Below are 15,869 nucleotides of genomic sequence, written 5' to 3'. Positions count from 1 at the left end.
CCTTTGAGCTAGGGACCTGGGTCTTGCGCGTGACACGTCGTCTTACTGTGGTACACATTCATGCCAAGTTATTTGAAAATCCATCCATGGTTGACAAAGATATGGACCGGACACGCCCATCAATGCACTATCCTTTAATGTCTAAGTGTGACCTTGACCTTTGAGCTACGGACCTGGGTCTTGCGCGCAACACGTCGTCTTACTGTGGTACACATTCATGCCAAGTTATTTGAAAATCCATCCATCGATGACAAAGATATGGACCGGACACCCCATCAATGCACTATCCTTTAATGTATAAGTGTGACCTTGACCTTTGAGCTACGGACCTGGGTCTTGCGCGCGACACGTCGTCTTACTGTGGTACACATTCATGCCAAGTTATTTGAAAATCCATCCATCGATGACAAAGATATGGACCGGACACGCCCATCAATGCACTGTCCTTTAATGTCTAAGTGTGACCTTGACCTTTGAGCTACGGACCTGGGTCTTGCGCGCGACACGTCGTCTTACTGTGGTACATATTCATGCCAAGTTATTTGAAAATCCATCTATCGATGACAAAGATATGGACCGGACACGAAAATTGCGGACAGACTGACAGACCCTCAGACTGACAGACGGACAGACGGTTCAAAACTATATGCCTCCCTTCGGGGGCATAAAAAGAAAAAATAAGTTTCAAATCTATATGCCTTTAGGTAATAGCTGTATGTACTTGCACGCAAAACTTTAACCAGGATTTTCTGAGTCCAAAAGGGGGCATAATTTGGCCAAAATGCAGGTCACAGTTATGGGACTTGATGCTATCAACTAGTTTTATAACCCCGAGACACATGTGAAGTTTCAATTCAATATCTGCATTAGTTTTGGAGATAGTAACTTGTATGTAAAACTTTAACCAGAATTTTCTAAGTCCAAAAGGGGGCATAATTTGTTCAAAATACATGTCAGAATTATTGGACTTGACCCAGTGAGGTTGGTAATTGACCTAGAAATAGAAAAAATAAGTATCAACGCTATATGCCTTTAAATGATAGCCATATGTACATGGATGCAAAATTTTAACCAATGTGTGACGCTGACGCCAGGGTGAGTAGAATAGAATTCTTTGAATAATCGAGCTAAAAAATATCAGCGAGGCATTTCTTTGCTTTAATGTCAACATAAATTCATTAGCAGAGATGTAATCATTATAAATACATTGTACATGTACCAGAAAACATTCCCAATGAATTTCATTGTAGATTTCCTAACAGGAAAGTCTAAAGTTACCATGCTGTCCCGAAACATCCTATAATTTGGACTACCCAGTAGCAAAACCCCTGGAACATGTATAAATGGGTTTCATCAAAACCACCCCACTTGCTATGGCAGCTGCACAAAGGTAATCTTCAAAGCATAAAAGTAAAGCCTGGTGGAAAAAATACCAAGGTCCCTACTGGGACTTGAACCCCAGACCTCGTGATCCATAGGCAGACACTCTAACCATGTTGCTAAAGGGTAAACCCAACAGCAGGGCTGTTGGAAGTGGCCTGTAAACCTACTATCACTACACTTCTTCCCCTTTACTTTTCAGAGCTAACTAGCTCTCCAGAATGACACTCCATGCCCACCGCATGAGTCCGTCAAACATCTTCGTCGCCATTAAAGTAAAGCCTGGTGGAGAAAATACCAGGTCCCTACTGGGGCTTGAACCCCGGACCTCGTGATCCATAGGCGGACATTCTAACCACATTGCTAAAGGGTTAACTCAACAGCAAGGCTCTTGGAAGTGGCCTATAAACCTACTATCACTAGGGATTTTTCTAGAGCGGAATAGCAGGGTGCAGCACCCTGCCCATTTTTAGCGCCGTCCTTCTGCCCGAAATAGCTGCCCTTTTGCCATTCTTCAGCGCCCCTTTGCCCTTTTAGCACCGCCCCTTTGACCATTAATTAAGTATTTCTAAACGAACTGCCCATCAATCATCTGTCAAAATAGCATCCCAAATAATTGTCAATCCATACGAAGTTATGACACCCACCGACTATACACAGGTGCTGTGTATTTGCCTGAGGCATGCATGCAGTATCGGTGTGCAGACGATGACGAACCGAATCGTAACAAACAACAATTAGATAGGTCAGCAATTAAAGCAAACTGCAAAACAGAACAAGAGCACCCCCTTGCTGGTGCTGACGCTCATCTGATCTTTTTTGTATAATAGAAATATTGTCCTACCCATGATTTTCTAAGTCTAAAAAGGGCCATCATTCTTGCAAAAAGCAGGATGGAGTTATGTTTCTTGATGTATAGTGTCAGCTTATGATGGTGAAAAACTGTTGCAAGTTTTAAAGCAATAGCTTTGATAGTTTATGAGAAAAGTTGACTTAAACATAATACTCAACCAAGAAAATGATTTTCTAAGTCCAAAAGGGGCAATAATTTTTGCAAAAAGCAGGATGGAGTTATGTTGCTTGCTGTACCAGGTCAGCCTATGATGGTGAACAAGTGTTGCAAGTTTCAAAGCAATAGCTTTGATAGTTTAAGAGAAAAAATTGACCTAAACATAAAACTTAACCAAGAAATCCAATATTTTCTAAGTCCAAAAGGGGCCATAAATCTTGCAAAAAGCAGGATGGAGTTATGTTTCTTGCTGTACAGGGTCAGTTTATGATGGTGAAAAACTGTTGCAAGTTTTAAAGCAATAGCTTTGATAGTTTAGGAGAAAAGCTGACTTAAACATAAAACTTAACAAAGAAAACTGATTTTCTAAGTCCAAAAGGGGCAATAATTCTTGCAAAAAGCAGGATGGAGTTATGTTTCTTGATGTACAGGGTCTGCTTATAATGGTGAACAAGTATTCCAAGTTTCAAAGCAATAGCTTTGATAGTTTAGGAGAAAAGTTGACCTAAACATAAAACTTAACCAAGAAATCTGATATTTTCTAAGTCCAAAAGGGGCCATAAATCTTGCAAAAAGCAAGATGGAGTTATGTTTCTTGCTATAGAGGGTCAGCTTATGATGGTGAACAAGTATTCCAAGTTTCAAAGCAATAGCTTTGATAGTTTAGGAGAAAAGTTGACCTAAACATAAAACTTAACCAGGCAACGCCGACAACCACTCAAGTGATGACAATAACTCATCATTTTTTTTTCAAAAAATTAGATGAGCTAATAAAAAAGGAGAAAAAACATCTTAAAACAAAGTCTGCTGCTTATTAAATGCTGATTAATTGCCAGTAATTATCGGCAATTAGCGTGGCACCTTGTGTCAATTTTGTTGTTCACAGTTTGATCTCGGGTTGAAGATAACAGTCGATCTTTAATTAGTATCACTGCCTATCAAAATATCTATGATTTTGTTATATCTATTTCATCAAAATACTATTAAATTTGTATGATATTAATTTTGTTTAAAAGAAAACAAGGCAGTCTGAAAGACAGCTAAATCCCCCGCCACTGTTATGGATAGTGAAAGGGTAAACCTTTGACCTTTAGCTGTGACCTTGAACTTGAACTGATATGGCTGACTCATGAATTCTGCACAATGTCTTGGTGAGGTGATCATTTGACCCAAGTTTCATGAAAATCCTTCAAGGGGTTTAGGAGATACAGAGCTCAAACCTTTGACCTTGAGTTGTGACCTTGACCTTGAGTTGACATGGTTGACTCATGAGCTCTTGATGAGATGATCATTTAACCCAAGTTCCAGGGGTTTAGGAGATACAGAGTGGACACAAAATGGAAGGCTCAAACCTTTGACCCTAAGCTGTGACCTTGACCTTGAGCCAGCATGGCTGACTCTTAAGTTCTGCACATCAATCTGATGTGATCATTTGACCCAAGTTTTATAAAATTCCTTGAAGGGGGTTTAGGAGATATAGAGCAGACACGAAATGGAAGACTAAAACCTTTGACCTTGAGTTCTGACCTTGACCTTCAGCCGGCATGGCTGACTCATGAGTTCTGCACATCGCCTTGATGAGGTGATCATTTGACCCAAGTTTCATGAAAATCCTTCAAGGGGTTTAGGAGATATAGAGCGGACACAAAATGGAAGGCTCAAACTATTGACCCTAAGCTGTGACCTTGACCTTGAGCTGGCATAGCTGACTCATGGGTTCTGCACATTGTCTTGATGTGACCCAAGTTTGATGAAAACCCTTCAAGGGGTTTAGGAGATATAGAGCGGACACAAAATGGAAGGCTCAAACCTTTGACCTTGAGTTGTGACCTTGACCTTGAGCCGGCATGGCTGACTCATGGGTTCTGCATATCGTCTTGATGAGGTGATCATTTGACCGAAGTTTTATAAAATTCCTTCAAGGGGTTTAGGAGATATAGAGCGGACACAAAATGGAAGGCTCAAACCTTTGACCTGGAGTTGTGACCTCGAACTTGAGCCGGTATGGCTGACTCATGGGTTCTGCACATCATCTTGATGAGGTGATCATTTCACCCAAGTTTGATGAAAATCCTTCAAGGGGTTTAGGAGATAGACAGCGGACACAAAATGGAAGGCTCAAACCTTTGACCTTGAGTTGTGACCTTACCTTGAGCCGGAATGGCTGACTCATGGGTTCTGCACATCATCTTGATGAGGTGATCATTTCACCCAAGTTTGATGAAAATCCTTCAAGGGTTTAGGAGATATGGAGCAGACACAAAATGGAAGGCTCAAACCTTTGACCTTGAGTTGTGACCTTGACCTTGAGCCGGAATGGCTGACTCATGGGTTCTGCACATCATCTTGATGAGGAGATCATTTGACCCAAGTTTCATGAAAATCCTTCAAGGGGTTTAGGAGATATGGAGTGGACACGAAAGTCTTACGGACAGATGGAAGGACGGACAGAAGGATGGAAGGACGGACGACGACCATTCATATAACACCCCACCACTTGTGGCAGGGGATTAATAAAATACTCGATCTTTTACAGAACGTAACGGCAATCTCAGAATTTAGCATAGACAGTCAGCGCGTAGAGTAATTTCGCCTGTACCAAAATGGCGAAAATCGTAAACAAAGTTATTTTATAATATGCTAATATGCACCCACGATTTGAGGGGGTGGGGGGGGGGGCCTGGTCCGGGGTAAAAATTTTGTGCATTTATACACAAGTATCAACGGTACGTTCAGTAATATATATATTTTTTAATGAATGTATAATGACAGATTTGCACCAGAATTATTTAATTATTCAATAGTATCTTTATGGTATATTTCTAATCAAAAAAACTTTCAAGACAAAAATAATGTATGAAAACATAAAACAAACTGCATGTATTTATAAATGATAAGCATGTTAAGTAGACAAACAGGTATTAATATTTTTCCTGACATTCAGATTCGTTGCAAATTTTTCTGTAAGTACCTTACAATGTAGACATTACAACAAAAACCATGGAAATCTATCTTATGATTTTCATAGACAAAGGTATGCAACGCGCAAAATGCACCCTGCCCCTTTTTAGCAGCACCCTGCCTTTTTTAGTGGTCTAGAAAAATCCGTAATCACTATTAGTCCAAATAATTAGATGTCAAAAAGTTGTCATTTGACATTCAACATTTAATATTTTGATATTTTACATTTTTACTATCAAAGCCTTTTTCGACGTCTAAACGGATACTATGAAAGAAGTGTAGCATATATTCGATTTCTCAAACATTATAAAGTCAGTGAACTTTGTACCTAGATAAAAAAAATACCTTCTGCTTCAATTCTGCAAGGTTAAAATGATTTACAATCCATTATTATCCACAAAATGTAGCTTTATTTTTTTGACAGCAAATGTTTACATTTTCCGTGCCACCATCTTGTTTCGAAATTGAAAGTCACCTCAGTCTACAATAAGAAACAAGTAGATCTTATACTTCTAGATCTTAGTAAGGCTTTCGACAAGGTTAGCCATGAGAAAGTCCTACTAAAAATGCATGAATATTGAGTCAGAGGTAACACACTAAGATGGGTCAAAGGCTTCTTAGATAATAGGATCCAATCAGTAGTCCTAAATGGCACTACCTCTGATGCCATCCCAGTATCATCAGGTGTCCCGCAGGGGGTCTGTACTTGGTCTCCTGCTCTTCCTAGCTTACATAAATGACCTCCCACAAAACATCAGTTCCAAAGTCTGTCTGTTTGCAGATGACACGGCAATATATCTAACATTGTCATCTGCAGACCAATCTGTCACTCTCCAATATGACCTAAAACTTCTAGAAAAGTGGGAGTTGGAGTGGGATATGGAGTTCAACCCCTCCAAGAGTCAAGTGATCCTCGCCACTACAAGGAAACATCCTATTCCTACCCAGTATTACCTACATGGAGTCCAACTTGAATCGGTCAGCTCCGCTTAATACCTAGGCGTGGATACCTCAAATGACCGATCATGGGACAATCACATAAATAGGTCAACCAAAAAAGCTAACCAAACCCTAGGGTTCTTACGAAGAAACATTAAGGTCAAATCCCAACCCATTAAGACCATTGCTTACCTGACTTTAGTCCGACCCCAGCTTGAATATGCCTCTGAGGTATGGTCGCCCCACACCCAAACCCAGATAGACCAAATTGAAAGCGTCCAAAGGAGAGCCGCCAGTTGGATCAAGACTGACTACGGCCGTACTTCTAGTGTAACAGATGTGCTACACTCCCTAAACCTTCGTCGACTGGATTTAAGGTGTATAGATTCAAGGTTGTCACTCTTCTATAAGATTCATCATGATCTGGTTGCCATCCCAATCGTAGATTACCTTACCCCAATGACCCGATGTGTCCGCTATGGCCATTCTTTAAGTTATAGGTTAATTACTGCAACCACTGACTATTAAAAATTTTCTTATTTTCCGAGAACGGTGTACCATTGGAACCAACTTCCCCCTGTGTCGCCCATCTCCCTACCCTAGAGCAGTTCAGTGCCGCAGTTTGCAGCCTTGAACATGTCTCGCCCTAGTTATCCTGCTAACTCAAGTTTAAACCTTTTATTTCACCAAAGTTTTTTTTTTTAGTTTCTTCCACTCTAAATTTTTATCACTATATTCTTTCTCTTTATGATTTTGACGTGCAAAACGTCTACGTCCCCGCAAGGGGTTCAACGGTTATGGAAGATAGATAGATATAAATTTGATCGGCAGTAGACAAAAAAATATTTCCCACCAAATATTTTTATTGTTATTTTGATTTATTTTCATCATAATTGTATATTTTCCATTTGTATCCTTATAAATCTTAAATGTCTCTTCTGAAAATTGAAAGATTATTGTCATCTGTAGTTCCTCTGTATGGGACAGAAAAAAGGTAACTTTTGTTCAAAAAATGATTCTGATATGCAAATCACGTTTACATCTGGAACACCCTTGGTTATTACTGTGCCACAGTTCAAATTTTCAACGGTCTGCACACAGGTGCCCGTCCAGTCTTGGTGCCCATATGGGTGCCGCCCCCTCAAAAAAAAAAAAAAAATTAAAAACACTGTTTTAAGCCTAAAACGAAAAAAAAAAAAATTTTTGTTGAAATTTTTCCCCCCCCTATATATACTCTTATATGGAAAAGGTGCATGTGTTGCCGTAACGCTATGGAGGTTTACTAGGACACGCTGTGGAACAACCAAAATGTCCAGTTCAGTACCAATGCAAGCTACCCTGCTGCAATTTACACATCATGCATTTATAAAATAGTAAACAATCCTATTCTACCTAGTAAACAGCCTTAAATAACTTACATTTAAATTCAAACAAGCCAAATTGTCTAGACACTTGCAAAGTAACAGTGACGATCGGCCATTTTGTTTCAAAACGAAATCAGAAAACCTTTTCCGTTGTTTGCGTCTTAGAATTTAAATGTAAGTTATTTAAGGCTGTTTACTAGGTAGAATAGGATTGTTTAGTATTTTATAAATGCATGATGTGTAAATTGCAGCAGGGTAGCTTGCATTGGTACTGAACTGGACATTTTGGTTGTTCCACAGCATGTCCTAGTAAACCTCCATAGCGTTACGGCAACACATGCACCTTTTCCATATGAGTATATATAGGGGGAAAAAAAAATTCAACAAAAAAATTTTTTTTTTTTCGTTTTAGGCTTAAAACAGTGTTTTTAATTTTTTTTTTTTTTTTTTTTTGAGGGGGCGGCACCCATATGGGCACCAAGACTGGACGGGCACCTGTGGGGCTGCATACTTGATTTATTAATCGGATAATTAATAACAAATAAGGTAAAATATCACTTTTAATTGCTGCCATAATGCACATTTATGATTTTTCTTCACTCAATGTTGCCAGAAAAGTCATTAAAAAAACCTTCGGATCAAAATTTAAATCTGAAGCGATTTTTGTGCTATACGTTTTTTCAGTTCAATGTTAAGACCTGACATAACATAGAAAATAAAAATGTAAAATATCGATTAAAATGAACTTATAAAGTGATATATGAGTTATGTCAGGTCTTATATTTAGGACTACTATCACTATGTACAGCATTTTGAATGCCATTCTGTGTCAATTCTGTCTGATGCTTTAGTAGATGAAATGAAACTCTATAATACTACCACAGTGTCATGGTCATTTTCTGTCTGTGACAGTAAACACATACCAATCCAGCTATATTTTGTCACGAAAACACATGACATGTTTACATTTTTCTGTGACAAAATGAAGTGTTTCAGAATAAAATTGTATTCTTTTGATAAAAAACAATAAAGTTATACCTGATATTTGTATAAACCTTGTGTGTTTCTTGCATGCACTATCCCTTGTCTTGCTTCTTCTTCTAAAACAAGCGTGACATTTCACCGTCGTACGACGGTGGCGTGATAAACATAAAATTCAGACTGTATCTCTCTTTTTTCTGTGTGGTCAAATATTACAGTGTCTTTTTGTTATATGCTTCTACATCACTCAGATTCATTAAAATAATACTAATGTATACCCGACTGAAGCACCTGTTAGACGGCTTCGCTTACTTTCTGAATAGTGGCATAAAGCAAGCGTAGAATTTTAAATCCAGTCTACATTGTTACCAAGCACGCTCAAAAAAGAAAAACAGGAAGTTTTTACTTTCTCTTATTACAGTGTGAGAATAAACAAAGATGCTGCATGTGACAACAGAAATTGGGAAATCAGGGAAGCAAGGTCTGTGCACAGGAATGCCATTATTTTCCTGTAGCTGAATTCTTTAGAGGTTTCACTCTGTTGTTACTAAATTTCGCGATGCATTTTTAATTATTTCTGTTACACTGAACTTTTTATGACTGAAGTTGCTTTAATTGCATAAAACACCACTTGATGGGGCTTTCAGTTTTTTCCAGGCCTAACTTCAGGGCTGATTTGGCCCAGTTTACCTCTCCAAAAAGTAGATTTTCATCTACACAGGACTTTAGATCTACATCTACATCTTTCACCCAACTGTCGATTTCCGACTATCACTGGGCGGCGCTGTCAGAGAAACAGTTGATAAAGAAATGATATGTTACAATGTTAAAATAATCAAAGATAAAAAAGACAGTATGCTACAGTTAAAATGGGGCAGAGGCAATAGAATTACATACTGACCACCGTCAGCCTCTCTCTATAGATACTGAGACTGGGGCTAGATTTAACATAAGTTGGTAGGAAGTTCCAGAGACGGATGGTCCTTGGGAAGTAGGAGTTAGAAAAGTACTGAGTGTGAGACATGGGGATTAAGTAATTTAGGTTTCTAGTAATCTATCTTTCTTTCCATTACTGTCTAGCCTTGATACGCTAAAGGGACATAGACACTTTCATGTGCATCAGGCTTCAAAGATTATTAGTCAAAATAAAAGAAAATCAGGCCAAATAAAAGGGAAGGGAAGTGTGTTATTGATTTAAAAGATAAAACAGGGGCAAAGAGCAAGGTTACGGTGGAGTAGATAGAAGACAGATCCCAACAGGCAGGGATTTAGACACGTGGAACAATGCTGTGTCCTGGGTAATAAACAAGACCGGATTTTAGATCCCAGGGATAAGGGAATATAACCATAAACACACTAAATAGTTTGTCCATGGCAGTGTCATGATAAATTCTGTAATTTATAATCATTTCATTATGAAAACGCTACTCCAGCTACTATGAGATTTGACATGTAATTTCAGCAAAGGAAATTAAAGAATGAAATGAAAGCAGAAATGAAAATTACAAGGTTATTTAAGCTTGAGACAAACTGTTTTTAAGGTTTTATGTCATTTTGAGTTAAAAGTATATGTCAATGCGTCAGATACTCAACATTTTTGCATTACTGTATGTATACTTATAGTTGTAGTAAAACGACACTGAGGCTATAGAGGAGACTATCTGGTTTTATGCAGTCATTTTAAGGCACAAGCATTTCCATTTGGCATGTTTTCTCTTACTTCAGTTGACAAGGTTCTATTTAAAATGATCACACTGGAATAGAAATCAATATAAAACAACTAATTTATATTCTTATATACAGCAGCTGCTAGGCTAGTCAAAATGGTTAAAAAATGCAGCTCTCAACTGCTTAGTCATAGGGATGTGGACACAAGCCCTGCTTGCATCATATCTTTTACTTTCTCATTAGAAACATTTTCCACTGGAAGTTTGATGCTGTCTTCACAATTTAAAGACATAAGACCTAGCATGATGTAAAACTGTGTATTTCCTGACAAAACAGTTACAGATTCATTGAAATAACAAATTATGACACATGTATTTTCAACTACATCGCTCAACTGATCATTATCTTTTTGTAAAATATTTTAAAATAGCACAATACTTAATTAAAAAAAAAGGTAAAGTTTCTTGACATGGGTAGACGGAAGTCCCCACCTGGAATGGATGGAACAACTTATTTGTAGCCTAGCCACCCAAGGCAGGCGTCATATTTACCTCCCCAGCATCCAGTCTAGGCCGATACTGCTGGAGACAGTACCAGTTTTAAAAGTAAATCACCCAGCACTGAACAATAGTCGGGATATCAGCCGCAACCTGGAATAGGCATTGTCATGATTGTAGTCCAACCTGCTAACCACTGTGCCACTGACTCCTGTCATTAGCTATAATTCAGTCAATCAGAATATATGCAAACTGAGACTAAAATTTTATCATAGACTCCAGTCTGAGTTTCCCCAGTCATTTAGACTGGCTGCTGAGTGAATGAGTGACTTATTCTCTATCATCTAAGAATGTGATAGGTCATGCAAATTGAACAAATTGTTTCAAAGAACCAGTTTAAAATCAGTCAAAAACAAATCACTCACCTGTCATAAAGAAACATCCATTGCGAAATGCCATTTCCTTTTGCCAACTGAAATTCCAAACCGCAGAATATAACTTTCTTGCAGCTTCTTTACCACTGTTTTATTCCTCTGCGCATGTACTACAGTCTACAGCAGAGACTCCTGCATACATATAAATTTTTTACACCAGTTACCTTAAATGTATACTCCTTTATGTTTCTGGTCTGTAACACACAGAAAAGAATCTTGTCACTTTTTCATGTAATAGTAATTGTTTTATCAGATTTATTTCATTCCATTGAGCTAACATTCAGATAAAACGCATTTCAAGAATTGAATATTAAGCATTTGCTAATTTTATTATTTTTGTTTAAATTATTGTAACTGGGACAAAATTTGGTGTCAATCATGTGACTTTAAAATTATTACTAGCTTCTCTGTTACAGTTTATTTTTAAGGCAATGAGTTAAAAATTTTGGATTTTCATCCTATAAGTATGTAGTTAGTGTGATGGGTATGGCATAATATTGTGCTTTATTATAGGTTTTACATCTAATATGCCATTATGATAAAAAAAAGATACATTAGGGATTATAATATATTCAAAGAGCTATAAAAATAAATAGATCGGTAACTTGAAAGGCATATAGAGCATATCTCGCCAATATCCCGTGACAACTGAATGAGATCTCATTTACCGGAAGTGATGCGTTCTCCACGCGCCATTTTGTATGAGAAAGCAATTATTCATTGGTAAATTGATTATCACCACCGTATGACCACACTTCTTTTGATGGCAAGAAACGTGTACCTTGTGTCTTAAGACTATTTCACATTAAACTAATGTTGTTTTAGAAGCTAACACGTATTTTAAATGTAGTTTTAAAGGTACAAACTGTAACTCCATGCTCGCCGATGTTTGTTTTTGTACTAAGATAACGCCGATTCACGCTCTGACACGAGATTACAGCCAGTTGCCATTCTGTGTATTTTATACTTCTCTGAAATATTGTAGAGAATTTAAAAGTTTATATGTACAAACTGACCATACACACACACTGACATTCTGAAAGTAACATAACTATTGGTTTGACCACTGGTAGAGATAAACAGTGATATGTTGAAGTGAGAATGTACTTTTATGTTAATCAGTTCAATATTAATCAGAGAATGTCCAGACTTTGAATATAATGATGATTTAAAAGCAAGTTTTTAAAGAAGAGAGCAAACATAAATACCTGACCAGCAACAACTTTCTTTCTTGCATAATAAATTTCCTTTGCCTTACAAAGGCAATAACACTGTCAGAAAACTGTCAGATTTGGCAGCTAGGACAAGTCACCTGCTCGTCAGCTGTCACGTGCTATACCAATTACCTATTAAGTAAAGCATTTACATCAATCATTAAGCAGATTCAGATGTACTTTTGTGCATGTGTGATTACAAATGTACTTTTTGTTTTTATATAACATTTTACATTTTCAGTCTTTCCTCTAGTTTACTTTTGCATGGTATATATTCAAATACAGACCTAGTGAAAGCTTGGGGAAAAAAACATTGAGCAAACTATTCTGTAGACTGAGATACTGATACATGTATCTGATGTTGATTTAATATAAACACTCAAGGTGACATGTACATTTAAAAAAAAATGGTTATGAAACCTGCATCTCGGCCATCAGCACATAAAAAGTGTACATGTGCAATAGATAATAATTTTCTATTACCAGTTTGTAATGAATATTTTAACATAGTTATAATAAAGTTTTCGATCTAATTGTATTTGAAATATTTATACAGAACTTAGCTTGCACAAATCTGGCCTTTAGTGCATAAAATAGTAAAATTATTTCTTAAAATATTGCCTTAAATGCTAAAAGGTTAATCATTAATGGACACAAAATCAACTGTTTCTGTTGCACCATGAGCATTGTAGAAATATATGGTTTCATACTCATCAGTGACATTCCAGTTTAGATCATATACAGTAGAAGTTAGCAGTGTGCATCAAAGTCGCTGAAACATGGTCAATACGAGGATTTATTGACTGGAGAAAGTGACATTGACCAAGGGTGTTGCCATAGGTTCATGTGATATTGAGCAAGGGTTTTTCCCTAGGTTCATGTGACATTGACCAAGGGTTTTGCCCTAGGTTCATGTGACATTGACCAAGGGTTTTGCCCTAGGTTCATGTGACATTGACCAAGGGTTTTGCACTAGGTTCATGTGACATTGACCAAGGGTTTTGACCTAGGTTCATGTGACATTGACCAAGGGTTTTGCCCTAGGTTCATGTGACATTGACCAAGGGTTTTTCCCTAGGTTCATGCGACATTGACCAAGGGTGTTGCCTTAAGTTCATATCACATTTCCCAGGTTAGTAAATCATCAGTTGGCCAATCCTAAATGGCATCTATTGTTTCTTGTCAAATTCAACAACTGTAAGTGTGACAATATGTTCAAAACTTGGCTCATACCGGATGTCCTTATTAAACTAGGAAAGTGGCTCACAAATAAAACAATGGAATTGTTAATTTACAACATTATAATAATAATTCATTATTTAATGTATGTAACTGTGCCAAATATTTACAAACCAGAAAAAAACAAACAAACAAAGTAACTGTATTAATCCATATTTCTAAAAATGCCAAAATAGGTGAAACACCCCTAATGCAGTTCCCAAGCTCCCCCCGAGAAACATGACATTGAGAGTATGTAAGCACTCTCCCTGTTTTACTACCATTGAAAGAGCATAAATATGATATAATTGGACAAGACCCTTAGCAACTGAATAAAACAAGTATTTGACAATTTCTGTAAATGAAGATACCAATGACAGAGTAATTTTGTTGTCAAAAAAGATATAATTGGACATTGCCTATGCATGATCCAATAAAATCAACTGTACTAAGAACAACGGAGTGTGCACAAGACTTTTCATCAATAAACTATAGCAATACGGACAAATGTACAAAAGAGAAGGGTAGGTTTGATGGCTTATAGCAGTAAATTTAATTGAGAAAAGACTAAACTAATTTAGATTGAAATATTTGCAGCTGTTGTCATTTTTAGCTCACCAGAGCCAAAGGCTCAGGGTGAGCTGTTAGGATCACTCACCGTCAGGCGTCCGTAAACTTTTATTTCAAACAACATCTCCTCATAAACCGCTAGGCAAATTTCATCCAAACTTCACAGGAATGTTCCTTGGGTGAAGCTCTACAAAAATTATTCAAAGAATTGAATTCCATAAAGGAAAAACTTTAAAAATCTTCTTCTCAAAAACCAGAAGCCCTAGAGCTTAGATATTTGGCGTGAAGCATTGTTTAATGAACCTCTACCAATTTTGTTCAAATCATGACCCCGGGGTCAAAATTGACCCGGCCCCAGGGGTCACTTGATTTTACGTAGAAAAATCTTAAAAAATCTTCTTCTCGAATACCAGAAGCCCTAGAACTTAGATATTTGACTTGTAGCATTGCCTAGTTGACCTCTACTAAAGTTATTCAAATCATGACCCCGGGGTCAAAATTGACCCCATCCCAGGGGTCACTCGATTTTACATATGAAAATCTTCAAAAAATTTCTAAAAATAAACCAGAAGGCCTAGAGCTTAGATATTTCACATGTAGCATTGCCTATTGGACCTCTACTAAATTTGTTCAAACATGACCCCCGGGGTCAAAATTGACCCCGCCCCAGGGGTCACTTGATTTTACATAGAAAAATATTAAAAAATCTTCTTCTCAAAAAGCAGAAGCCCTAGAGCTTAGATATTTGACATGTAGCATTGCTTAGTGGACCTCTACTAAAATTGTTCAAATCGTGACCCCGTGGTCAAAATTGACCCCACCCTAGGGGTCACTTGATTTTACATATGAAAATCTTCAAAAATTTTCTTAAAATAAACCAGAAGGCCTAGAGATTAGATATTTCACATGTAGCATTGCCTAGTGGACCTCTACAACATTTGGTCAAATCATGACCCCAGGGTCAAAATTGACCCCGCCCAAGGGGTCACTTGATTTTACATAGGAAAATCTTCAAAAATTTTCTAAAAATAAACCAGAAGGCCTAGATCTTAGATATTTGACATGTAGCATTGCCTAGAAGACTTCTACAAAATTTCTTCAAATCATGACCCCCGGGGTCAAATTGGCCCCGCCCCATGGGGTTACTTGATTGTACATAGAAAAATCTTCAAAATTTTCTAAAAATAAACCAGAAGGCCAAGAGCTTAAATATTTGACATGTAGCATTGCCTAGTGGACCTCTACAAAATTTGTTCAAATCTTGACCCTGCCCCAGGGATCACTTGATTTTACATAGGGAAATCTTCATAAATTTGCTTAAAATAAACCAGAAGGCCTAGATCTTAGACATTCGATATGTAACATTGCCTAGTAGACTTCTACAAACTTTGTTAAAATCATGACCCCCGGGGTAAAATTGGCCCCACCCCAGGGGTTACTTGATTGTACATCGGAAAATTTTCCCAAAAATTTCTAAATATCATCAGTTTGACATTTGAAACATGTAGCTCATATTACTCTGGTGAGCGATCCAGGGTCATCATGACCCTCTTGTTATGACATGACATTGTTAAGACGTCAAGATGTTATGACATCTCTACTAGGGGTCAGAACATGCTTTCTGTGCACTAATA

General features: G+C 37.5%; 2 protein-coding genes across 9 annotated transcripts in view; one reads left to right on the top strand and one right to left on the bottom strand.

Annotated features, from left to right (window-relative positions):
• LOC123552468 (acetyl-CoA carboxylase-like) overlaps positions 1-11,344 on the bottom strand; it is a 114,995-nt gene extending 103,651 nt beyond the window's left edge. The window contains exon 1 of the mRNA XM_053541989.1: positions 11,225-11,344. Within this exon, the coding sequence (XP_053397964.1) occupies positions 11,225-11,258 (34 nt within the window). The 5' untranslated portion in view covers positions 11,259-11,344. The remainder of the gene's footprint in view (positions 1-11,224) is intronic.
• Positions 1-15,869, top strand: part of LOC123552469 (spermatogenesis-associated serine-rich protein 1-like) — a 68,971-nt gene that overhangs the window by 30,602 nt on the left and 22,500 nt on the right. For 2 of the 8 annotated variants that reach the window (XM_045342144.2, XM_045342143.2), the window contains exon 1: positions 8,954-9,115. The exons of the other annotated variants lie outside the window; for them this stretch is intronic. In XM_045342144.2, the coding sequence (XP_045198079.2) occupies positions 9,073-9,115 (43 nt within the window). In that variant the 5' untranslated portion in view covers positions 8,954-9,072. Of the gene's footprint in view, positions 1-8,953; positions 9,116-15,869 lie in introns of those variants that run through there. 8 annotated transcript variants of the gene reach the window in all.

Source organism: Mercenaria mercenaria, chromosome 4 (assembly GCF_021730395.1).
Source record: "Mercenaria mercenaria strain notata chromosome 4, MADL_Memer_1, whole genome shotgun sequence".
NCBI lineage: Eukaryota > Metazoa > Mollusca > Bivalvia > Venerida > Veneridae > Mercenaria > Mercenaria mercenaria.
Note: the sequence above shows the minus strand (reverse complement) of the source record. Positions and strands in the feature narration are given on the sequence as shown.